This window comes from Corvus kubaryi, unplaced genomic scaffold, assembly GCF_017639235.1.
Source record: "Corvus kubaryi isolate FWS band 111438036 unplaced genomic scaffold, C.kubaryi_AGA036_p1.0 37232, whole genome shotgun sequence".
Lineage (NCBI taxonomy): Eukaryota > Metazoa > Chordata > Aves > Passeriformes > Corvidae > Corvus > Corvus kubaryi.
Window position 1 is genome coordinate 4564311 of NW_024581066.1, and position 26379 is coordinate 4590689.

The following is a 26379-nucleotide window of genomic DNA, read 5'->3' on the forward strand; positions in this document are numbered from 1 at the left end:
GGCTTTACTGTTCTCTGATGCCTGCCAATAAACTTTTCCATGCCCTTTCAGAAATTATTATGTTGTGGTTGGTATTTTTTAGAGAGCTTTTTGCTCCCTGTTCCTTCCCTACTCCTCCTGCAACAGGAGTTGGACACCTGATGTCTTTTCACAAGGGTAAAACCTCCACAGCTTCAAGAGCAGTGGCCCCTGATAAGAGGCTGCATCAGTGGCAGAACAGGACACAAAGTGGGCAGTGAGGAAGGTGCTGGTTTCTCTGCGGTGAGGAGCAGGGAAAAGGGAAGCTCCCTGAGGCTCATGAAGTGCTCACATTGCAGTGTGAGGTGGATGGCCCCAAACAACACCCCAAGGCCCCTTTGTCCTGTACAGAGGAAAATGCAATAAGCTCTGCAGTTGGCTTTGGCACATTGTTGCATTCCCCACCTGTAGAGGGAAGGTGTTGCTGAAGGCATCACATCAGGCAGGAATAAAACCCTTGCCTTTGCCTCCCTCAGCTCCTCATTTGGCTCTGATCTGAGCTGGGATACCTGCCCAGCTCAGTGCCTATCTGACAGGCATCGATCAAGAGTAAAGACACCCAGATGAAAGCCTGTCTGAGCCATGGGCTCGATTTGAGCAAGTCTGCAGGGCTGCAGAACTCTAAACCTGTGTTAACTCTGCAGCTCTGCAAACACTGACCAAGCAAACCAGTCTTTCTCCAATTCATGAGCAGGACAAGCTCCTCCCTCCCACCACCCAATAACCATCATTTCATGTGACTTAGCAGCAGATTTCAAAGGGCTCTTTCACAGCAGAAGAAATGTTGGTATGTTGAGGAGCTTCTCCACTATCTTGGAAGGACATGCTTTACCAAGGCTTTAGATTTTAATGGTAAAACAAACAGTTTTGTGGCCTGGGTGCATTGGTCGCATTACATGGATTGCATAAAGTGCTTTGGGGCCCCAATGAAATGAATTTGGACAATGCCCATCTGAAGGATTTTTATTGATTTTCCCATTCGCCAGCTATAAATAAGGCAGCATCCTTGACTGGCTGCTGGCAGGCTGCCCCTTCCCAGACTTGGGATCAGCATTCCCCTGGTCTTTGCAGAAAACACAAAATCAGATTTTTGTTTATTTTTCACAAATTATGTAACAGTCCCCACAGAAAACATTTGGTAATGATAAGTAGTCTTTGTATATCCTCATTACTCTGACCTTTAAAAATACTGTTATTTACTGGTGCATTCAGCCACAGATGTTCAGAAATTAACATTCCCAAGTCATGATAAGAATTTCCCTCAATCATCATTTCTGTTAGCATGGTGGGGAGCATCAGTCCCCAGTAATTGTATTCTGATCACAGTCCTATGCATGGTGTAAGCTGGGTACACAACGTTAATGACTTAGAGAGAACAGAAATCCAGACATCACCAGTACCTCACTGAAGACTCTCCCCCAAGCTTGACATGACTTTCACAAGGAGACTGAAGTACAACAAGGGGGAATGGGACAAGCAGAGGCAAACCCCCAGCAGTGATACTCTTGGGCATGTGGTGTGACTCTTGGGGATGGTGCTGTGCAGGGCCAGGAGTTGGACTCGGTGATCCTTGAGGGCCCCTTCCAGCTCCGCTTTTTCTGTGATTCTGTGATCTTTGCTACTCCAGTTCCCAGACTACCAGCTTGTCCCTCAGCTGTACGGCTACCACTACAGGCATGGAGAGCAGTTCCTTCTCCTCAGGCAGCTGTGTGATGCCTGAAATTCTATCTAAAGACCACAACAGCCTTTCCATCCCTCCCTGTGGGCTCCTCAGTGTGCTGCTGCTGCCAGCAGGGATGGCAGCTCCACGGCTTCATAACACATCACCAGGGTGTCCCCAAGGGGCAGAACAGGGAGGATCAGGCCAGACCTCTTCTCTGCTTGTTTTATCATGGGATTCTCAGCACCACAATGAGAGACAGGAACAGGAAGACAGCACAAGAAATACTTCATTAAAAGGAGCTTCATTAAAAGTAAATAGGCAAGAACTGCTCAGAGCAGAGCACAGGGCCTGGGGGAGGGGAAGAGTGGCGCTCTGCTAATTTTCTCATCAGACGCCCTTCTCTAGTACTGTCTCCTGGCTCATGCTCTGAAAGTCAAGTGGAATTGTCAAGAGGGATCACCTGTGGTTTAAAGTGCAGTTTTCCTTCAAGACGTATGTAAAATTGCCACCTTCCTATTCGGAGCCTCTGGGACTGGGAATCAGAGCTGCTGAATTGGAGGGGCGGAGGAAGGAATCACTGCTCTTTCCTCATCTTGTCAGCCTTACTAGACCAGCCCTTAACTGAAACAGAGATGAGGGAGCAGGCTCTTTAGCTGGTAATGGGACCAGCAAGTGGTGCCTGCGTGACCCCAAGAGATGGAGGGGAACTTAAGGCATAGAAGAGGCAGTGTGATTATTCTCTTCCTCCTGTCCTGGGGGAAATTCAGAAGAGGTTGTGCCCTGTCCTGATTTAGTCACCTTTAGAGTTAAAATGGACCCAGGCGGGATGCTCCAGCCCTGCCCTCCTGCCATAAGCCCCATCAGAATTTGGTTAACAAGGATCTGGAGCATCTGAGACTGCTGAAAAGCTTGTGTGTATATGCATTTCTGTGTGTGCCTGTCTCGGTGGCTATATAGAGATATAAAGAAGGTTAATTGGTCTCCTGGGAACTATAAAGAACCTGTTAGGTCCCTCAGTGTGAGCAGTGACTGTATGAAGCCTAATTACAAAGCCTGAGTTATTCTTTTATTTGGGGGGCAGGGAATCTCTAAGGTTCTTATTAAAACCTACAAAAAGTCTAAAAAATGATAGAATTAGAATTGATTTGTCCATGCTGACCACAAATGCAGAGCAAATAAAAACACTGAGGTTTCCTCAGGAAATACTAACGGGGATCACATAGGCCTGGCTTACACATCACTGTTGTGGGGATAAAGAGCAACCACTGTGCTAAATGGCAAGAATTGCAGACCACAGACTTTCAGGTAAGGTGCACTCCTTATGCTTAGAGCAGGGAAAATTCACACTTGGGTGTTCTTGTAGGGTGCACTTTACAAAACAGCCATAACAAATGTATTTTCAGTCTAATTAAATTTGTAAAATCAGAAATGAAAAAGGAAAGGAAATATGTTTGGAAAAATGTACATTGAAAGGAAAGAGAAAATATTCATCTGAAAAAGAATAAAAGAGAAAAGGAAAAAAGGAACTCTAACATGGCTTTGGTCTAGAATGAACAAAAGCACTTGCTTCAGATTTTTTTGATGGTTCTTTAGATGTTGTTGAAGCTCCATGGGCAGAAACAAAGCTTTGTCTGTTTGGAGGAGGTACAGCTCACAGCTCTCTGCCCATGTTTGGCACTCAGTTGTGGAGGAAGTCTCACAGGGTAATACCTGCAGTTATGACAACAATGATGATGCCATTCCCACCCGTGCCATCCACAGCCAGCGATGGCAGGGCTGTAACACAGACATTGCCATGTTGCTGCAGCTCTGACACCAATGTTCATGTGGGACAGGATTAATGTTTGTAAATTATCATGGCAACCAGCTCTTTTGCTGCCCTTCCCCAAAAGCTAGGCTGGCCAAATATTTCTCTCTGATGCTGTCTTACCAATAATACACTAAGTGAATACATATAGGCTCTTTAAGCCTTTATGGTAGGGATGCAGTGAGTTATGGAGTGTGTCATAGGCAGTCCTTTCCTTTTCTCTTTTCTCTTTTCTCTTTCCTTTTCCCTTTTCTCTTTCCTTTTCCCTCTTTCCTTTTCTCTTTCCTTTTCTCTTTCCTTTTCTCTCTTTCCTTTTCTCTTTCCTTTTCTCTTTCCTTTTCTCCCTTTTCTTTTCTTTTCTTTTCTTTTCTTTTCTTTTCTTTTCTTTTCTTTTTTCTTTTCTTTTCTTTTCTTTTCTTTTTTCTTTTTCTCCTTTTCTCTTTTCTTTTCTTTTCTTTTCTTTTCTTTTCTTTTCTTTTCTTTTCTTTTCTTTTTTCTTTTCTTCTTTTCATGAGGAATTATTTTCCAAGGATCAACAATAAGAAAACTCAAGTATGGATGTCTAACCCTGTCTGATTTGCCCAAGGTCAGACACAATTTCTGGTGCAGCTGAGAAGCCACGCCAGAACTCTGTGTCCATAATTGTAAGACCTTCCTTCTTCTCCTTGTCTTATGGGAGGTTTAATTCTGATTCAGGAAAAAAAATCCTCATAATTGGCACAACCTCTGTGAAACATGGAACTCTGTTCATTAAGAGCTTTGCAGTGGCCAGGGACTATTTGGAATATACTGTATGGGGAAATAGCTTCTGTATTTTATAAACATGCTCTGTAAAAAAATAACAAGTCTAAGAAAAGCTCATTTAAAAACTTAGCAATCAGAGAACAGGGTTACAATTAGAAGCAGAAAAAAGGCTGAGTAGTGGGCGAGTTTTCTTGACATAAACCCATGCATGATAGACTTCACACACAGGCTGACAGACTCAAAGAGGTTGAAGCTCAAAGAAATGGTTTACTGCATTTTTCCCTCACTGCTTCTTTTTATTTTCTACTACCTTACTATGCACTGCATAATAGTCTGTTTGTCAAGGGCCTGGAGAGTTTTTACTACCAACATCAGGTCAGCACTCTCAAGGGGCATGGATGCAGGGAATTATGCTGTGTTTAAAGAAATAGACTTCAGGGAGCTTTTTTTTTTTTTTCTGTTTAAGGCAAACGTTTTGTTCAACTGTAATCAGTTATTCTTAGAAAAACTGTATAATTCCCTGTGGTTTTTTTCCTGTGTTCTGCTACTGCTTCTCTTCCAAACACATAGTGCAATTCTGCTCCCTCTGAGTGCAATCTAACATTGTTTTTCCTGGACTAATTTAAGGGAGAGTGTCAAAACAAAAGTAACTCAAAATGCATTCCTAAAACTTGAGGTGAACTCAAGTAACCATTGCTTTCCAAAAGGCACCAGGAAAGGCTCCAACCTGTGGGAAGCAAGCAGCGAACCCGCCAGCATTACAGATAATGTTGCAGTCTGCCTCTTTCTGACTTTAGCATCTTTATCTTACCACTAATACCACCAAGTGAAAAATTTGACAGGTATTATTCATGAAAACTGAAAAAGGATGTCTGTGCAAAGATAACATTACTTGATTTGAAATGAGTGCTTATCTAATGTTGCCTCCTCCCTGGCGCCCTTGCTTGCTGCCACAGTTTCAAACGATGCATTCAGGTAAATCCCTCCACAGTCACAGATCAGCATCCTTTGCAGAAAATAGCCTGGAGTAGGACCACCAGGAGAGAAAATCTGCCCACAACAACCTCCGCTGCAGCACTGTCAACCCTGCTGGTGGTGCTAGTGTATGTGAATCTCCAAGGGAAATTGCTCAGTAAGTGACTGGAAACAACCAGAAAACGTGACTCTTGCATTGACCAAGCTGAAAGAAACACAAATTTTGCATCAACAGTAATGAATGCAAAGCATGGATTATTCCCCCCACACTAAGGATCCTCCTCAGACCAGCCCAGAGAAGACCAGGCAGGGCAGGCAATGCAGCAGTGCCCCCAGGACCCTGAGCCACAGACCATACGGGTGCCAATTTGGTTTCTGGCATTAAGCATTGGGCTGCAGATGGATTTCCAACAGCTCTGCACTCATGGCAGCACAGCTGCTGCTGTGACACTCCACAGTCAAGGGCATGCTCCTTCTCTGTTTCCCAGCAGGCTGTCATTGAACTGTTTCCTGTGTACCTTTTCTCTTAGTGTCTTCTTAGACCTTCGAGAGGAACACTGCTGGAGAGAAGGCCTCAGCACAGGTAGGTGCCTGTCCTTGCTGTAAAGTGGCTGTTCTCATATGACAGCAGGCCACCGTTGAGGTGTCCTTGAAGCAGAAGCCCCAGCAAACAGTGCTGCAGTTCACACCTGCAGATGTGTTTGCACGCATGAGAGCTGCTGGGCTGTCTCCCAGGATATGCTGCATAAACTAGTGCATCACCTGACCTTACATTCTGCAGTCCCTTCCATTTGCAAATCTTAGTACCAGATTTGTCATCATGAGATAACATAAGCATGATCTTTACACAAAAATCACATAAATTCTAATATGCACGTGTCCATTTAAAACCAGAAGATAGTTTTTGAAGACTGGTTGTCCATCAGTACTTTGTCAGAACTCCCAATAAATGCAAAGGTCTGACCTTTTCCCCCAGACAATTTCCTTTTTATAATAGCAGGAAGACCCAACCAAGCAGTGAATTTCTGGGAGGATTACTGCACTTCTTGGGTGGCTGATATGACCTGGCCTCTGGCAGTAAGCCATGCTACATACTCCAGAAATGCACTGCATTTCAGAGGTTATTGCTTGCACATTACTGCCAGGCAAGTGAACTCTCCATGCGCTGGAACAAATTCAAACCTCTTGAAAGGAGATATCTTCCTCAGCGTTGGCATTCGTGTGCTGTGGCTGTAAATTACACCCAGAGTGTTCATTTTCTTTTTAAATGTGTTCTCATCTTGTAATAATTAATGGTGTCAAGTTACTGGTGTGAAAAAAGCCTGACTTTACAACAACGATGGATTAATGAAGTAACAGTCATGGCTGGAGTAGCAGCAATAAATTGTTAGAGGAGTGACACACCTGAAGCAATACTTCCAAAGGCTTTAAATTACTTAAGTTTCAATGTCCCTCATAAATATTGGCTTTTGTTAATATTTGTTTCTGTGTTAAAAATGGAAGTCAACAGCTCTGGCAGGTACAAGTCTCTTGCTGATGAGCGTGGAGAAATAGAGTGCCTGTGCTTTCTAAGACATCCTTGTCTTCCCCAGGGATGCCAGTGTTCCTCTGTAGGTCTCTGGGCTTCTCTATTTGGGGATGTGACATTCAAAACCCAGAGACTCAGAAAGGTCTAGAAGCCATAGCACTGAGCTCACAGGTCCAAATATCTGTTTTTAAAACCAGCATGAAGTGAGAAACTCTTGAAGCCAGCAAAATGAGGAAAAAGCAGAGTAAGCAATTTCCACTTTTGATAACATTTTTTATTCAATCCGTTTTAGTATTCAATATTATAATGTATGAAATGCAAGAAAAAGATGGGCAAAGCCCTGCAGATATATTGGGAGGGAGGAAAATCTCATTTAAAACATTGGGAAACTTATTTGATGTCAAAGAGGACTGGATCAGGCTTTTGGAAACCATTCCAAAGGGCAAGACAAAGGGAAGAAGTATATTCTCTTCATTTACAATGTGTCTGACAAGAGGTTCCTAATTGCTGGCATGAACTGATATAAAAAATTGACCGCTGATATCAATGGAATTAGATCACTTTGTAACTGCTGAAGACTGTATGCATTTCCCAATACTTACAATCAAATAATTAGGTGTTGTTAGTTATTGTCAATAAGACTGATGATTGATGACAAAACTCTGAAAATTACAGGAATTCTGCCAAACACCAACTCAGTTCAGATCACACAGCAAAACCAATATTAAGCCTTTTTGTAAAGCAAATAGGACCTAAAGAAAAGGCACTAAAACCATTGAGAAGCTTCGCAATGAAATAAGAAACATTTAATTTTCTTTGTCCTTGAATATTTTCTTTTCTAGACTGGAGATTATCTTCACTGTATTCTCATCATGGCCTCACACTCTTCCTTTATCTCCATCAAGACTTTCATCAGGCTGTGATCTGTCCCATGGGTCACCTTCATAATATTATAGGCCTTTAGGAAAGAGCAGAAAGGGACACGTTAGTCATTGTGCAGAGCATGCAAAGGGGCTGGACCCTGCAGCAGGGTGGGATGTAAGTACTGCTCCTCAAGTGGTTGGCACCTGCGGGCTTGAATGCATGGCACAGCAGGAACAGGAGTGAAGCATCCCAAAGTGCATGGTGATTTGTCCCTGACGAAGGAGGAGGCACTGACATTATTCTTAGGCATTAAAACCCACAAATACATTGCACAGGTGGATGTTTGGAATAGCAGAGAGAGATACTTTTGCACTGAGACTTGACAAGATTGGTCAACTAAAGCACCCAAGGTTTTGATACATTATTTAAAAGATCGTGATGTTCATGGTGTTAGGAGCCTGAAAGTCCTGTAAAAATAGAAATGGATTAATACTTAACGTGTGGAATAAAGTACCTTAACTCTATCAGGAGGAACTATTCATAGCATCAAACAAGTGAGTACATTAATAGTTTCATTGTCAAAAGGCATGCAGGGGAATGGGTCTTTGCTGCTTTTCCCAGGGATTATTTTCTCTGTGTGTTTGTCATCTTCTACTGCTGGGCTAATTTATGCTTGCTGATATTGCCTGTAGTGCTGCTGATTTCCTGCCACAGATATGTCTGAAATGGTCTTTACCCAGCTCATGTTTAGATCATCACTTCTCATATGGCATTTCTGCTCTTCCTTCTATTAAATTCCTCCAGCAAGGAGGCAAGTCCCAGATGGAGGTTGATTCAGCACTTCTGAAGATAAAACAAGGGAGCTAGTAGTATACTGGCAGGAGAAAATACACAGATTTTTCATCATCCCAAACTGAGGAATTGCAAAAAACTAAATGCAGCCTGTGTTTCAATGGGTTCCTTTTCCAGTCAGATGACAAAATTCAGCTAGATTGGCTTTGGATTGCAGAAAAGGTATGTTTTGGGGAAGAAATGTTGAGGAAGGGGCCTCATTTAAATTGGATAGATAAAATTAAATATATTTTTTGATGGAATGAATGACAGCCTACTTCCAAATTCTAGAGCCTGACAAGCATATGGAAATTCCAGCACAGTTTATTTTTGCCTCAAATTAGCTAATTCTTAAAAGAGGGAAGCAGCACAAGATTGAAAGAACAAGTTGAAATAGCAGTCAAAACAAATCATAGTGAGCAAGGAGCTCTAAAAAGAGTCAAATATGTTTTAAGTTACCACAGTGCCCCACTACTAAAAGATAAAATATACTCAGTTAAAAAGAACAGTGGAAATATTTTCATTGTTTTTAGAAATGGCAAAGAAATATGAAACAAAATCAGAAATACTAAATTTTTGTAACATGCAGCTGCTCCCAGGCTAATTAGGAGGGGACAGGATCATCCTAGAGCAAAGTGGCCAGGAGAATTGGCCCTGGATCCTGACATATTGGTGCACAGTGCTTGCATGCCCTATCCCAGAAAGTTGATGGATTTATTGTGAATGATGTATGCTAAGAGCTGTGCATCTGGATAAATCTGAGTGACAGTCCTGGGGCAGCTGACCTGGATCTTCAGCCCCACTATAGGAAAGAGGTCAGGCTTGCAGTGATGGACTAGGACCCTGACACCCTGATGCACAGCCAGAGATGTCCATATAGATATACCTCAGTTAGAAGACAATAATCCTTAATATCAAACCTAATCTTGAGTTAATGCTACCATTGCTGACTTTCTCTCACCTCCAACATTTCCTTTCTACTTCTTTTCTTTCTCAAGTTTGGCAGACAAAAGCACTCAGTCTTTATCCTTTTGTTTCCTTGGAGGAAATCATTCTTATGCAATGTACCGTCTCACACACTGCAGTACAAGTCAGAACCAGCTGCACCAAAGTTAGAACAGCAATGACTCGTGTAATCCCTAAATTCAACTGGTATTAGGTTATGTAGCTGTTTTGGCAAGGGTCAGTGCAAAACTGGGGATGATTTCAGCTCCAGTGCAAGGAATTGTTTTACTGGACAGAAGCAGGAACATGTGAGCTCTCTGCCCACTCCCTGCTCTCCTCAATCCCACAGCTAACCAGCAGAGTTGAGGTTGAGCAGATTCATGTGGTCTGTGTGGTCTCCCTCTCAACTAAAAGAGCAAATCTAATTACGAAAAGCTACAGCAGCAACACAGGCCATGGTGTCATCAGCCCCACCCTGTCTCCCTGAAGAATATAAACCCCATTAGATTAGAGGTACAGCTGTGGCTCCAAGAATGTAAAAGAGGAGCAGCGCAGGTGTTTGCACCTGATCCGCATGGGGATGGACAGGATGCCCATGGCCATGGCTGGGGGGAACTGTGGGCAGATGCAGGATGGCATGGCTCTGTCACAGGGGAAGCAGGAAGCAAATGGCCAGAGTGGCAGGAAGTGTAGGCTAGTATTTCAGAGGGAGTATCTGTGGTTTTCCATTTCTGTTGACTGAAGGGGACAAGTTGTTTAAGCAGGCATAGGAATACCAAAAACTGTCACAGTTACTATCAATGACAGCTGGTAAACAATTCAGTGTTTGAAGCAAACACCTAGAGAAGGGATTTCTTCAGTGTTGCTGTGAGGCCTGGGAAGGATTTTACCCCAGTTCTGTGCTTTTTGCCTCCACAACAGGGATTTCCATAAGAAGAGAAATTGTACTGTTGTAGACGTTCATGAGACAAGACAGCTGTGCCCATCTGCTCATGGGGGACAAAAGTACTCCTGTGACCATGCCATGTCAGGATCTTCAAATTGTTTTTCAGACTGGGCTCCAATTCCTGTCTTTTGCTGACAAAAGCTTTCCAGACCTATAATCCCATTTCTCCTCTATTACATCTTTCATATATATGTATATAAATTTAAAAATAATATGCTGGTTGTAAAATAAACCAAGACCTACCTTCAGTTTTTATTTCAGAGGAGTATTTCCTCTCTGTCAATCTTCTATTTCAAAATCTAGTAAATAAGATTCTGCAGGGCCTAATATACATTTAGGGGGTGATTTCTTTCTAATGGACAACATGAAGCCCTCCATATTATTTAAGCCTTCTTTGGGGGTACAGGGCAGAGAGCTAAACCCACAGGGCCCTAAGAGCAAGGTGGTTGTGATAGTGATTCATTTTTGGGTGGCACAGAGAGCAGCAGTGAGGGCTGGGCTGCAGAGCCGTGTGTGAAGATCTACTGGTCTTAACAGACTGTATCTGCTGCAGAGAGGCTGTCAATCCCTAGCAGCTCTGAGGCTGAGCCTGATTAAACAGGATTTATATGTGAGGTGAATTTCACTCAGGTCCCAAGTCCTCTGCACCTTCCATATCCTTCTTCTTAATGCCACAGTGAAATTAGTCTGACGAGGGTTCCAACAGGGTACTGCTATTCAGTGTCAGAGTGTATTAAGAAGAGTAATGAAGCAGAGAAGGTAATCGAGTTTCTGCTCTGAGCATGTGGCATGCTCTGTTGACACATCTAATCACAAAGGGGCAAATTGCATTCTCATATAACTCTAGGACATTATCTGAGTAATATTAGGAATCACATTCTTTAGTCACAACAAACTGAGAATTATATTTTCCTCTAATTTGTTCTGGTGTAGACAGCAAGGAAGTGAATCAGTTGCAGAGCTCATCCAAAGAAGTTACATGGAGAAACAGGATGACATGAAACTTTTCCTCCTCTCAGCTGTGCTCCTAGGAAGTGGGAATTCAGTCTGTCTTTGTCTCACACGTGGGTGTAAAAAGAGAGGCTGAATAGGGAATAGGCCACAACAGGATTCTACACCTCATTTGTAAAGCACTGTGTCCTTGTGGAGCAACAATGGCTTGGAGCCTCCGTTAGAGGCTCACTGGGTACGACACAGGAGGGCAAGCAGGACCTTAATGTCCCTTTGGAGAGAAAGAGGGAGTCACAGCCTAGAAAAGGTTTCTGTGTAAGGCATTGCTCAGTTTCCAAAGGATCATAGAACAGCAATTTGGCTTGCAATAGGCAACTTCTTCACCAAAACCATATAATCCCAACTGCACCTTCACTGACCAGCAGCATTCAGTTGTCTCTAGGGCAATTCGCTCCAGTTTAATCTAATGCAGTATCACATTAGAAATGCAATTAGAACAATGCCTGTTAATATATTGTAGAAGTATCAATGAAAACAGAAGCTCTTCTGACTGGGGTCTCATTCCACTGCTAAAAGGGAAACTCTAAATGGTTGGGAATTATAAATATTTTGGGGGAAAGAGCAGAATGGATTACCTGGCACATGACAGATATATTACATACTTCTGAATAATGCATAAAAAATAGAACTGATTACTCTTCCATCTGCTTTATAATGCTAGAACTAGCTATAATTTAAGTAAAATATATCAAGTGAAGATGTAAGTTATACCAAGACCCAGCAAGAGTGGCATCATATTAAATACTAATTTATTACTTCAACATGTGAAAATTATCAGTTATTCAGCTTGCATCATTAATCAGATGTTAAAACCAAAGAGATACGGGGCTTGAAGAAAAGGTAAGTACAAAATACTAATACCTGGAGAGTCATGACTGATATTATCTTTATAAGGGACCTGGGCAGGAGTGAGAAAGCACCTCTCCCCCACCTCCAGTGCAGACACCCATCCCCTTGTATCCCAAGCAGTTGCCCTAACTCTTTGCCACAAGACTAGCTCTTCATATAGCATGGACATTAATCAAAGGGAATGTAGGGCCAAATTCTTCACTTCTTTCCAACACTGGTGCCAGCACTGAGCCTGCTCCTGCCCTGCAGATACAAGCAAGTAGCTGGGCCAGGTGGCTTTCGGCAGCACCCAGCAAAGGCAATGGGGAGCTGTGTCACAAACTGGAGGTGGGCAGGGAGCCAGGACAGCGAACCACGTGGAGCATGTAATGTCTTCAGGGAAAGCTGACCACAGGACAATCAATAACATCAGAAAATAAGTATAAGACCTTTTCAAGGGAAACTAGAGGCAGCACATCTCCCTGGGGGAGCAAAGCACCCCAGCAGTGATTGAGGACTTTAGACAGGAGGCAAGAACCTACATCCTGAGGACGTTGCATGTGGAAAGGGATTAGTAAATATATTTAAGATGATACTAACAGCAATATAACAGCAGGACAAATAAGAGCCTGAGGTACAAGGAAACGAATATAAAAGTCAGCTCAGGTACAAGAGGGATGGCTTAAAGCTGAAATGTAACTAACAAAGCACAGCTGCAAAACCAGATCAAAGATGATGAATGATAAGAAATACGAGGGATCAAGAAACATGACTGTTGATTTGAGTATGGCTCACAATAAAATACACATGTTAAAGACAAAGTTCTCCGATCTGAAACCGATAGGGAATAAGGAGGGTAGAAACTGCAGCTCTGCTCCTGTTCCTGTAATTTCAGTGCTCTCAGAATCACTTTGCTATGGGAATAAGGAACATATGAAGCACTGAGATAATTTTATCTCTTCAGATCTAATAGTAATTTTTCATCCAGGCACCTCTGAGCTATCAAACTGTAATTAGCTGTGGCTGACACTGGAGAATGTCAGTGCCTGAAACGCTGAGCAGCAGTGACCCATCAGCACACCCAGCTGCAACCTGGGGAAACACCACTGATGGAAGAAGTGGTGAGAAGTATCCAAAGGCACGAGGCAGGGAGGGTCACACAGCAGTTTTGGGGGAAGCAATGAAGGAGGATAGAGAAAAAATGTTTCACCATACTGACCTGTTTCAAGGTTTCCAGTGCCTGAGGAAACATGCCTTGACTGTGCTGCAGTTTGCCCACTCGCATCAGCTGGACAGCCCTCAGTGGATGGAAACCAGGATAATACAGTCTGTAGAGAAAAAGGAGGAAAATGTGTCACTGTCAGCTCTCACCTTCACAGTCACTGCCTCTGGGGAGAGCTATTAGGGTGGGACTGCAAAGTCATTGTGAATGTTAATAAGGTACTCAGAGAAAATTAGCTGCAATACTGAGAAGCATAAAATACTGAGGGGAATTAGCAAATTATTACTCTCCATCCCAGAGGAATGCCTTTAACATTATCCTGTTAGAAAGTGACGGGAGTGGGATTATTTAATTTGCTACTGTTGGATAATACAATAGCATTTACTGTACTTAGTGTTGCAAACAGAGGTCCTTGACAATCTCGGGTCTCTGGAGAGGCATAATTTTAAGAGGAAGCTTCAACAGGGAACCCAGTCCTGGATCCTCCAAGACGAAGGAGTAGGAGTGCAGTGAAAGCAGGTATGTAACTTTGTGGACACTGCTTCTGAGGGGTTTTTTGCTGCTCCCTGTTGCATAAAAAGAACTGGTTCTGTCCATTCAAGGAAACATCTCAGACTTGGCTTGTTCATCTAGACAAGATATCTGCTAGCATGAGGATATATTCCTGTTCTTAATTAATTTCACAGAAGCAGAGGTTCTGTTAAAAAAACCAGAACGATGGTCCATGCTGGCTCATGGACAACTTGTCACCCACCAGGAACCCCAGATCCTTCTCCACAGAGCTGCTCTCCTGTAGGTCAGTCTCCAGTCTGTGCTGGCACTTGGGGTTATTCCTCCCCAGGTGCAGGATTCTGCACTTGCCCTCATTGAACCCCATTATGTTTCTCTCTACCCAGTTCTCCAGCCTATCGAGGTCCCACTGAATGGCAGCAGAGCCTTCAGGTCTATCAGCCACTCCCCCAGTTTAGTGTCATCAGCAAACTGGCTGAGGTGTCTCCTATCCCATTGATAAACAAGTTGAATAAGACTGGACCCAGTATTGGTCCCTGGGGAATGCCAGTGACTACAGACTAGCAAAAGAAAGAATAAAAGCCTTAAGCACAACTCACTGAAGACAAACATCCTACTTGATCAAAGAGCATTTGATTTGCTCAGGTACACCAGCAACGGGCTTGAGTAGTGTCTAAAAATACAAAATGTGTCACAGCCTCAGGAAGAAGAGCCAATAAGCTTTCCAAAATCTACTTTCTGAAGAATACATTTTTTTGTGTTTATGCCAAACCTATGATCATCAGAGTTCAGGGTAACTGTTAATGAATGATACCACTGCAGTCAGGAAGACACTTAAATCTGCATGAGTATGATTAAATGCATGCTAAGACATTAAATGATATAAATTTGTACAATGTACAGAAATCTTCTGATAAATCTGCATGCAAATTAATGTTACCTTTCTCTGTTATATTTCACTAATGAAAATGCAAACACAATTAAATACAAGTAATTGTTTAAATGGCAGCATATCTGGCTGTCCTTATAAATCTCTAATTAAGATGTGTAAACATAACGAAAAATGTTTTCATACCCAAATTCCCCTATTCCACTGATCCCACGCAGCTTCAGTGAAGACATAGAGAAATACATGGAAAGCATGCCTGGCAGGATCTCAGCAGCAACAGCTTTTGATCTGCCAAAGCCTCTCATGAAGCAGCAGAAGCCAATTCCTCAATGAGAATAATCCATCCTGAATTGCCACAAGCACCTCCTGCTCAGCCCCCTTGTGGGTTGCAGTTCAAAAAGGCTGAAGAGCCAGCAGACAAGAGAGAAGAAAAATGATAGCGCTTATCTCAGTCCAAACTGACCACTCAGGAACTTCAAGGGTCTGGTCAAACAAACACTAGGAAATTATCAGCAGGTTTATTTTTAGATTTTGTTTCTGGTTATTATATCAACATGGTGCTATCTGCTGCTAGTGAAATAGAGAGGAAATGCAGAGATTTTGGTGTGAATTAGTGAAGAGTAATAGAAATTCCAGCACCAACGTGGACATAAATGGAAATAATGAGCACACGCACAACTTTGTAAAAACTGAAAAGAAGATGTCCATGTGATTGCATCCTTCTGTCCTCCTCTGTGACTGCTGCAAAGGAAGGAGTAAAAATGTCATTCCTCTCCTCTGGGCCACCAAAATGCTGGAATGCTTGGGGAAGGATCATGGCCACAGGAGAAGGTGCCAGGGAGACACTGTTTCTGCTGTATCCTGACAGCTCTGATTCTTTTGCCACTGTTCTTTCACAGCTGCTTCACATCTCTTTCATCCCACACCTTTATCTTTCATCCTATCAACCATTTTTTTAATCTCCCTTTCCTCACCCTTCTGAACAACCAACCCCATTCTAATACCAAAACAAAGAAGAAATGTGGGTCCTGCCTCGCCTGCAGCCAAATGAGGGGTGGCAGCTTAAGCAGGAAAATCCAGGCTGTGCTTTAGTTCATCAATGTACCTCCTGCTAAAATTCACAGCACACAATGTGGGTTCATTAGAATTCAGAATATGCCCCTCCATGCAAACATGTTTGTTTCTATAGATCATACATTCACCTGCAGTCACTAAAGGTCTAGGATTGTGGTATATGCAATACCAGAGGAAACAGGCAGCAATTTAGCAATGTCAGGCCCCAATGTCAGGTCCTCGGCCCAAACTACCAGCCATTAGCTAAAGCAAGTGAAAACTTAAGATGAGGACAGAGGAGCAGTAAAATGTGTGAAATGAAGAGCCCTGTGCTCATAAATATTTACAAAGCTGTTTTACTGAGCTGATTTACGCTCTCATCTTATGCATGTACATAGTTCCATTCTGCAAGTCCTAAAATTGGCATTTGAAACAACTGTTTATTTTCATATTCTGGAATAAATCTATTAAACTATTGGAACACCGTTTATGGATGGACATCTATTAAGTGAGTTTACTAGAGAAATCCAGGCAGCTTGCAGCTCTTCTGGGAGATGTGCAAGTGGGGAAAAGGCTGCTGGCTTCTTCCAGACATCCCCAGGATTCGGTACTATGAAACACTGGCATGACAGAAAGAACTTGTGAGCCAATTTATTATCCCCATGCATTGCTTTGAACACAACCAAGTGGATAGATTTAAGAATAAGGAAGGTATTTACCAGCCAAGGAACTGATACCTAAAGACTGTCAACAAGAGACCAAGATAACTATAGAGAAATACATGCTGTAAAAGACGTTACAGCTTGGGAAGAGTAGGATTTCAATCTGAAAAGGGTTTTATGAGATTTACGGGGGCCTGAGGGACAAGAAGAGAAATAGTTACATACTGAAAGCTGAAGTAAGGATAGTTCTGTGGAGTGATGCTTCCTTGCCCTTGGCACTGGTCAATGCCCAGTAGACCACTTGCAAAGAGAGATTAAACAAAATACAACTAACAAGTAGAGCTGCACTGTAAACAAGACAGCTGGAGGAGGCTGAGAAAGAGCTGTACATTTTGTATCAAATCCTCTGCTTTTATGAGGCAGCACAGCTTTGTTCCCATCTATGCCCAACAGCACCCATGCTGGCCTGTTCCTCCAGCCTGCCCTCCTGCCTACCAACTGGTATGGTGTCATCTGCAAACCCCACAGAAGTGGCTTCTGTTGCCTCCTCCGGGTCACTGAAAATGGTGTTAAACAGGACGAGTCCCAGCACAGATCCCTGTGGTACCCCCGCTGTTACTGGCATCCAAACAGGGGACAACACAACCACCATGTCCTCTCACCCCACCACCCAGCCAGGATTTTACCTGTCCAGCTCTCTGCTCACCTGGGCCATAACACTCTAACCTGCATGCTAGCTCCCTGATCGTCTCAGCCTTGCAAAGACAATAGTGAGCACGCTGGCCAGCTCTCTCAGTGTCTGTTCTGGAGGCAGCCATTGGGTCTGATGGAACTGTAGGGCTCACATGCTCTCAGATAATCCCTGGCTCAACCCTTATTCTGGGATGTGCCTGGGAGACCTCATAGGTGACCAGTGAGGCAAAGAAGGCACCGCCTAGCTTACTATTCAAAACCACAAAAGAAAGCTATTTCCCAGGCTTCAGGCAGCTTGTACCAGTGCTTCACTGTTCCAAGCACCAGCAGTTCCTGCATTTCATTCACAAAATGCAAGGATACCAATTTTCACTAGGCAAAGAAATGGCCCATACCATGTATAACAGTAGCTGTTTCTAATGAAATCGGTTGCTCCTCTATGTAATTCAGCCTCAAGGTTTGCCTTGATTAACCCCCAGAGCAGTCACTAATCATATACTTTAGAAAGAAAAGTATTTTTTTCTTCATTCTATGTATTAGCCCTGAATCTCTCCAAGCAATCTCTTGTGTTTTCATGTAAGGGATAGTGTAAAAACCACAACCCTTGACAAAATTTAGCCAATTCCTTCTATTTCTTAATAATATAGTTCCATTAATTCCACTCAACTTATCTCCAATTACAGGGTAAAGAGTCAGAGCTTTTGTGTTCTCTTGTGAATTAAAGCCTAGTATTAAAAAAAGGAGACAATGCAAAATCACTGCCTTTTCTGATGACTCATATTTTAAAATAGATGTCTTCTGTTCCTTGCATATCAGTCTGTGGGGCTAACATGTTTTTACACTACTGTTTTCAGCCTCATGTAATTAGAAGCAGGAGGATTTATAAAACCTGAAATAAAGGTTTGAAATGGAAATGTTACAAGTCTCTTTACTAAGGTGACATGTAAAAGGTGATGCTATACATAACTGTAAATTGGTTTGCAGTGCCTTTTAGTGCAAGTAAATATGACAGCATAAAAGACATAAAGCAGTTTCAGGAGCCTCACCAACACAGAAAGGATTAAGAGGCTCCAGGGCTTCAGCAAAAGTGGTGAGAAGAATGCAAAGAGGACAGCATAAGCCTCACAACAGAAATGTACACCACAAATACAGCACCCAGTTAAGTTCAACCTTCTCTTCTTTCTCTGACTTGTTCTTGTTTTCTGAACTCCTCAGTATTTGAGTACATTCATTAAAGCTGTTCACTGAACTGAAGCCTAGCAATTGGTTTTGTGTTGTCCAGTTACTTGTTTTTTTTTTTTTTTTAGTCAGTGATGTGAAACTGGTCAACCAATTCACATATTATTTCTACTCCTTGGCTGGGATGGTCAATGGGTTCTAAACATGGCAATTATGACAAATATTTTTAGGAAAAATTTAAGGACAAATTTTTATTTATGTTAAAAGGTATGAAATAATTGAAGAAATCACATGCATCAGGAACTCATTTAGGAGTTTACAGATCTTAAAGTCCCAGGTGCTGTTCAGTCTGATCTCCTGCACAGAATTTCACCTAACAATTCCTGCTCCACACCCAGCAATTTGAGGCTAAAGTAGTACTTAAGAAGAAACGTTCTATTTATAGAAAATAATCTTAAGCATCTTTATACACTATTTGGTCAGTATTTTATTTTTTAATGAGCACGAGTCCTGTGCAAGAGTTTTGCCTGGAATGAACAAGGCTGAGGGGTTATTTTTGGAGAAAGTAGGAATGTGTCATTGATACTGGACTAGGTGACTGTTTTGAATGCTAAGTATTAGAAGTCTGGTTGGAACTTTGAAATTTTTAAGAGCAATATATCTGTATCTGTGTAAAATATTTCGAGGTCCCTGTGAAAGCCTTTAAAAAAATACTGGCCTGGCTTTCATGTTAATATTACCTTTTTAATTGAAATAATAATTATGTTAACCTGTTATTCTTTCTGCTTTTTCCTTCTCTCTCTTTCCCCCCCTCTTTCTTTTCTTAACAACTTCCTATCTATCATGGATAATCAGGTAAGTTTAAATCAGTTCAGTACTTTGCAACTCCCTGTATCCCTTCTGTAGCCGTGCCACTTTTTGAGTAGAAGACGAAATCCTTTACCTGTGGCAGACCTGATATACTCCAGCTGCTCTGGAATGTTTATTGTCCATTTTATCTCCCCATCACAGTGTCTCATGGAGACGATCAAAGCATCAGTGAACAGTTTAATTCTGGCATCAGTCTTTTCTATTTTTTCCCAGATTTGACCTCTCTCACTTGGATTTTGGGATCAGCTCCTCAGCACTAGCAGGGAGGTTTTCCTCGAGGAAACCACGAGTGCACATCCCTAAAGCATTATAAAAGTGCTTTGCCAGCAATGAGAAAACGTTATTAGAAGAAATTTTATGCTGGAAAGTCTCTTACAAACTAAAGCAGGAGAAATTACTTTCTGTGATTACTATGCAAAACTACTAATTATCCCTAAGAGACTTCTTCTGGTTTAACCAAATAACAGCAGAAAATTGGCATCATTTTCTGAGCCAGCGATATCAATACAGATGTGCAGACCTAACACCTCTGATCAGAGTTCATTTGGAAGTCTCCATACTCTTATATCCTGGCTGTACATTTTTGCAGTCTAATTCACATGTGCTCTCTCTCTCTCTGGATTGTTTTGTATTGGCAAAACTCTTGGTTATCCCCAAGTATTGAGATTTTCACCAATGCCCACAACTCATGTACGAGCCTCACCCTACTAAGCAGCAAAGTGCATGGAAAAGCAGCATTTGTTCTGCCCAGATAAGATATGGAGGCTCAGGCAAATGAAGTGGTTTGTCCAATGTTACAAGATAAAATCTCTGGGAAAGTTAAACCTAGATCTCATTGTAGCTCTAGGATGGCTTTTGGTTCATGCAGAGTCTGGTTCTTGTGTCTGTGCTGTCTTGCCTACCTGTTTGGATCAAACAATCCAAATTAAAGTAAACACAGTTTTACAGGCTTAACAGGCTTGCTGGATTTTGTAAACAAAATGTAGAGACAGTGACCTTAGTTAAGAAACTTTTGTGCCAGACTGATAACTTATTTTTCTCTTTTTTTTTTTCCTATTCTGTTGTCACTCAAGAAACGTCCTATTGTTTCTGTGGAACAACTGCCTCTGGAAACAGTTCAGGATTTAGATCTGTGAAATAATGCCTCAAAATATTTTTCATCACATCTGCATCTCATACTGTTCCATTACTATTTGTTTCAGTAATTGAGCTGATGTGATCAAATAAGCAATCATACTTCTTAATTGACTGAATTCTCAAGAAATGTTAGCTATCCATCTCAGAAATTATTTCTCCCTGGCTGCTGATCAGCCTGCCATATTCCTTATGATGATAATTTATGTCACATTAAAATGAATATTGTTCCAGATGTTGTCTCTGCCAAGGTTTGAATGATAACTTCAATAAAATGAAAAAATGTGACAAACTGCAATTTTCATCTTGGCTCTTGATCTGTCTAACTCATCCACTTCAAATGCTAACTCTGTCAGCTTGAACTGTCCGCTTCAATGTTCTCTCCTCTTCTGTTATTATGAGATGTTAAGGAAATAAAGGGTTCTCAGTCTGGAATGGAAGTAGGAAAAGATTTTATATATATTGTCTCTGTGTCCTGGCTGAGCTTCAAAACATCTTGTAGCTCTTAGGATTTTTTGTCGCAAGTTCACCACCTTTACAGATAAAGACGGCAGTATGGGCTGTCACTGCAGATAGGAACACACTGCCTCTGCCCTTGCATAACCAGGAGAGTAAGAGATTAAGATCAACAGTTTAGTTCAAAGGATTTATAAAAAGATTTAAAAAGCCATACAGATTACTTGGGGAGAACGCCAGAAAAAACAAGAAGGCTAAGAAATGCAGCAAAGGAACAAAAGGAAAGCTAATTAAAGAGAACATGCATGGGAAGAGAAGCAAAAAACTGAAGAAAAATGTACACTAGAGACACGGTAATTTGTGACAAAGATCTTGGCATCACCTTCTCCTCCAGCAATGAACCTCTGGCCAGCTGTTGATGGTATGAAAAATGACTCACTTTCCCTATCTCATGCAGCTGAGGATACAAGACTGCAGGTACAAGAAATGCAAGTTTAGACTCTGGTCTTAATCACAGACCTACAGGTTTGCACGATCTCTCTCCTTCATCCAAAAACCCAGAGAGTGACAAGAAAATGTAAAGCACTGATGGATCTCTATACAAGTCACATATGACTTTCCTCTAATTGATTCCCTCCGCTACGACACGAGTCCCCCCACCATCTGAGCCTCACACATGTAAATACTACTGGTGTCAGCAAAGCTTGGAGAAGTCAGATCAGTGTGAGTGTGGGTGTGCACAAACTGCAGAAGGAAGGACAGAGCTGGTAGCACTGACATCTTCAGTGCAAAATGTCTTCTCTCCACTCACCAGTATCTCAGATCACCTTAGAAGTCTGTTGTAACACAAAAGTGGTAACACACAAGTTAGATCACTGATTTAAGTAACGGTGATGGTTTCTGGACTACCCTGTATAATTTGGGAAATGGATCTTGGCTATAGAATGGGTATTTATGTAAAAACATTACTTCTGTGAACATATTAGTTCTGTGAACATTATGCTCAGAAAAGCAAAACAAAATATTAGGATCTTTTTAGGAAAAGACAAGAGAGAAGTGCTGTAAAAATACATCCTGCTCCTACATCTTGGCTGTTGTATGCAGTTCTGATCCTGTCTTCTCAAAAGAGTTCAGATGAAAGGGATAGACAGAGGTGACAGAGGCAGTGGATTTGAAGAGTAAATAATAAGTCCAGGACAAATCTGCAAAATAAATTATTGTGGAAGGGCTTGATGGATCTACAAAAATCACAGTTAGCATGGAAAAGGCAAATGTCTCTCATAATACCCCAAAAATATTAGACAAAACCAACAACTGGCACATTCAGAACAAATAAGAAGGTGTTCTGTCTCATTCAGAGACTGGTTGAATTTCCAACCCAGTACATCAAGGTGCAGTTGATTTCTGACCAAAAATGGATAACCAAATCAGGTTCATATTCTTACTACTTCATCACTTGGCATGTTACAGTCATGCTGTGATCATCAAATCTTCCTTGTCTTCTATTTCAAGAAGACAAGCTTCCAGCTTGGAATTGTGAAAGGATCCAGGAATATCCCTTTTGTTTTGATATCTCCCCAAACCTGCCTCTTTCTTACCCAGTTATCCACCTTATAATTTTTGTGCAAATGACCTACCAGAGTGATGGTAACTCTGTAATGCTCCATTTCATTCTTCATTGAAGCTTAGCTCTGTGTTATTTTCCTGCATTTAGATTATATTTTCTTACCAAAAATAGTCTTGCATGATCCATTTATTAGCAAATCTACAGAGTTTTGGGTTTTTTTATAGCACCTTATATTCCTTCCATTTTTTTCTCCCTTCATAATTTGCTCTAAATCTTTGAGGTGATGGCCCTCTAGTTCCCTCTTCTAAGGTACTATGGATCTTCTTCTTCAATTCTTTACTGTCACCTCTGATGTGAGGATGTTCTTTGAGCATCACTTTTGCTTTAGAACCACAGTGCATCATGTCTATAGCTAATAGTGAAGTTATTTGAATGAAGAAATGAATTTACTGTTCATACAATTAACAAGATGGTCCTTTTTGCTTTGTGATATCTTTGTGCCATTGTTGTTCCCTGAGTAAACATCTCCTTGTCTGCACTAACTACCACGGTGGCATCATGTTTTCCAACAGAATTTCATGTTAGTACCAATATGGGGTTATGGAAAAAAGTGAGAACAGGGACCTTTCTTTTGGCCCACAATCTTCACACCAGCAAGATGTTGCTTCTCTGTCATTCCAACACCAGATATCTGATAGAGTTCAATGTGTACAGGCTTCTGATTTGACTGGATAGCTGTTAAACCTAGTGATACTAATCAAATGTCTGGATGGTTCATTTTTGACCACACAGGTGCCTTACAGGCTCACCTCTCTAATGCTTTTTTTTCTTTCTCCCACCATGTTGTCACCTTTCAAGACTTGTCAGGCCTGTGCTTTACCAGCTGCCATTTCAGTTTGTCTATTGTGCTGGATACAACTCTTGTTGTCAAAAATAATAGAAACAATAACAGCTGAATTAGCATTTGCAAAATTTAGCGACATTCTCATGCACAGCTTGTTACCAGCGTGTCTGAACAAGAACCCTATTACCTGATGTCAGATATCTCATTTAGACAACTAGCCTTACTCCTCCTCATGTCTCAGCTTTCCCATCTGTAAAATGAGAATACTGATCTCTTTATTCAGTGGACTAATATGAGGGCTAAATTCTGTCATGTTTGTGAAGAGCTTTGAGAGTTTAATAGGAAGATTCTGTAGGAGTTCAAAAATATTACCAATAGTTCTGAAAAGAATGCCAAATCCTTCGTAGGCTACAAAGTTAAAATGTGACAGCTAAACAAGACCATCTGTCTGAGATGGAGAACACATAACTTCCATCCAGTTGCTCAGCTGGCTAGAAAACTTCTTGCATGACCCAAAAGGCATGTAAATTGCTCCAGAGCTTCCTAGGAAATAAAACAATCTGGAAGAAATGGGAGGGAGAAAATAGCGTTCTTTACAGAAAAAAGGAGACCAGCTATGAACTTTATGAACAGCAATCATGAGCAATAATCTCTCCCAGGCTCCAAAGCACTACCTGAAATGCTAGCTGAATACAAAGGAGAGAATTTTTTTTTCAGATAACACACCACAGTGCCTCTTCACAGCATGGAAAACACTGTGCAATACTTCAAATGACCAAGGCATGCTTGAACTCTGTAATTGAAAGTAGCATGTTCACTGAGCAAGCGTTTTTCAAGGAAAGACAGGTTTGTGGTACACCTTGATTAATGGGTATGTTTGCACCTTGGCAGTATGGGCACGAGGTAAAAATTTTTAAAGGGAAGATCTCAAGCCACCATTTCATAATTATATGTTATTGTCCCAAAAGATTCTGAGGATTTTCAAAATTATACCTAGTTATAGTTATGTGGCTCAACCACTCAGAGCTTGTTTAGAGACGTGTGAGAGTATGAAAGATACTCTCCAATAGGCACTTTGCAACAAATTTCCTCTGTATGAGGTTTTGGATAGCATTTCTAGATTAGGTCATTAGAGGTCCATGTTTTGACATGATGAGGATGTATTTCTATAGGCAAGATAAGGGATAAACAGTTCATTTAAGCGAAAGTGCAATGCATTCAGGGAACTACTGAATAAATCTCTTGTATAAAAACAGAAACAAAGAGTTCCCAGACTGAAAACAAAGGGCACAATACACAGGAGCCCAGTTCCCAAAGAATTAGCTGTTTTTTCTTCCATTTAGTATCAACTACATAAAAATACATAATGGGTCTGTTGGAAGGATGTTTTCTCCAATCATGAGAACTCCAGCCCTTTGTAAGGAGAGCCATGGAAGGGCAGCCACCTCTCTGGGCCAGACCACAAGTGCAGTGGCTAAACATGACACTGAAGCATATGGCCTTGTGCCCACCAGAAAGACAAAACCAAACCATACCCCAAGCAAATGAACAAGCCAAAACCAAAAAAAACCCAACCAACCAAAAAAAAACCTCCTGGAAGCTGCACAGGAAATCCTTTAGAGCTGCTTGACAAAGACCTGCTTAGTCAAGCGCTTAAAATGACACTTGCCCAGGCACTGGTGGAGGCACAGACATTTTGTGTCCAACCTCCTTTCCCTAGAGGCCATGGGTAGGTTTCCTGTCGGGGAGCACACTTCGGACAAGAATCCTCTGAGACAATCTGGTAAATGTTTACCCTGCACCCCATTCACTGAGGGCAGCATAGGCACAAAAGAAGAGCTACAACTGCACTATCATGCCTAAAGCACATTAGTAAATGGCTTGTAACAGTCTAAAATTACGAAACAGCGAGCAGACACATTCTCTCTCATCTGATTGTATGGAGGCAATTACCACATTGATTTATGGATGAGTGGTGATGGAGGAAGGGAAATGAGAAAAAAAACCATATGTGGACTCGGTCAAGTACTATTTTTTTCTAGCAAATGTTAGTTGGGTCCCACTGAGCTAAAGAAAGACTCTGTAACTTGGCCCACAGTTCCCAGTAGTGGATCTCTGTGCAATGAGACCAGGTTCACAGTTCTAGCCCAAATACTAGCCAGCACATGGGGGAGAGGTCCAGCAAGCTGCTCTGCAAGTGCAGCAGAGTGTCAGGGTAATCAATCTGTGGGTCTTGGACTACTAATGCATCTCGTGTCGCAGGTTAGACCCCTTTGTTGGCTAAAGCTCTCTGGCATAACATTTACTTTTGCTTTCCCATTACATATACCAGCTGTGTTTGAGGCAGAACTCCAGTCTGTCTCACAACTCATTATTCCAAACAGCAAGAAGAAATTCCCTTTTCTCCCTCTTACCAGATACTTCTGTTTCCTTCTCTGTTTTCCTCTCCTAGTCTTTGCATCTTCCTTTCATAGTTTCTCTGGCCTTACCCTTATATTTTCTTCTTTCAGTATTCTCTATCCTAGCAGGCTGCCTTTTTTTCCACTCTAACCAACTCTTATTGTATTTTCAGTCATAATTTTAATATTTTTTTTCACTATAGGGTCCCTTCTACTGACATATAACCAAAGTGGTAAGTCCTGTGTAGGCTGATTGCTCATTTGGATGTGCAACATGCAAGATACCCATCTTTGGAGGAACTGCTGGAGCACAAGCAGCTGTTTCAAAGTAAACTCCCTTTATGCACTGCAAATTACATGTTAAGACATGCAATGGTGTACTGTGCATAAAGCCTCAGGAAACCACCCATTGATCTATGATATGTCCATTAATCTCTGCAGCCTAAAGGGCATCTTTCTAAATTGGTACAGGAGCCAAGCATGAGAAGAAATCTATCAATACTCTTTTGTGAGGCACAGGAAAAACCACATACTGAGTCTTTGCTATTAAATGTGAATCCATAGAATGAGGCAGTCATCAAAATCTAAAATGGCATTTACTTGCCTCAAGCAAAAATAAAATGTCATGGCTCCTTCTGATTTTGCAAAGTACCACAGTTTGATTGTCAATTTGTGTGATTTGTCTGAAACATGGCTTAGGTATCTCTTGGCTTCCATGGCACCCATTCTGAGGATTTTTGT

At 41.7% G+C, this 26379-nt stretch overlaps 1 protein-coding gene across 6 annotated transcripts in view; it reads right to left on the minus strand.

Annotated features, from left to right (window-relative positions):
• Nucleotides 1–6987: 6987 nt before the first annotated feature.
• SMYD3 (SET and MYND domain containing 3) overlaps nucleotides 6988–26379 on the minus strand; it is a 396216-nt gene continuing 376824 nt past the window's right edge. For all 6 annotated transcript variants that reach the window (XM_042023027.1, XM_042023025.1, XM_042023026.1 and 3 more), the window contains 2 exons: nucleotides 13380–13488; nucleotides 6988–7693 (listed from right to left, as the gene is read on the minus strand). In XM_042023027.1, the coding sequence (XP_041878961.1) occupies nucleotides 7592–7693; nucleotides 13380–13488 (211 nt within the window). In that variant the 3' untranslated portion in view covers nucleotides 6988–7591. The remainder of the gene's footprint in view (nucleotides 7694–13379; nucleotides 13489–26379) is intronic.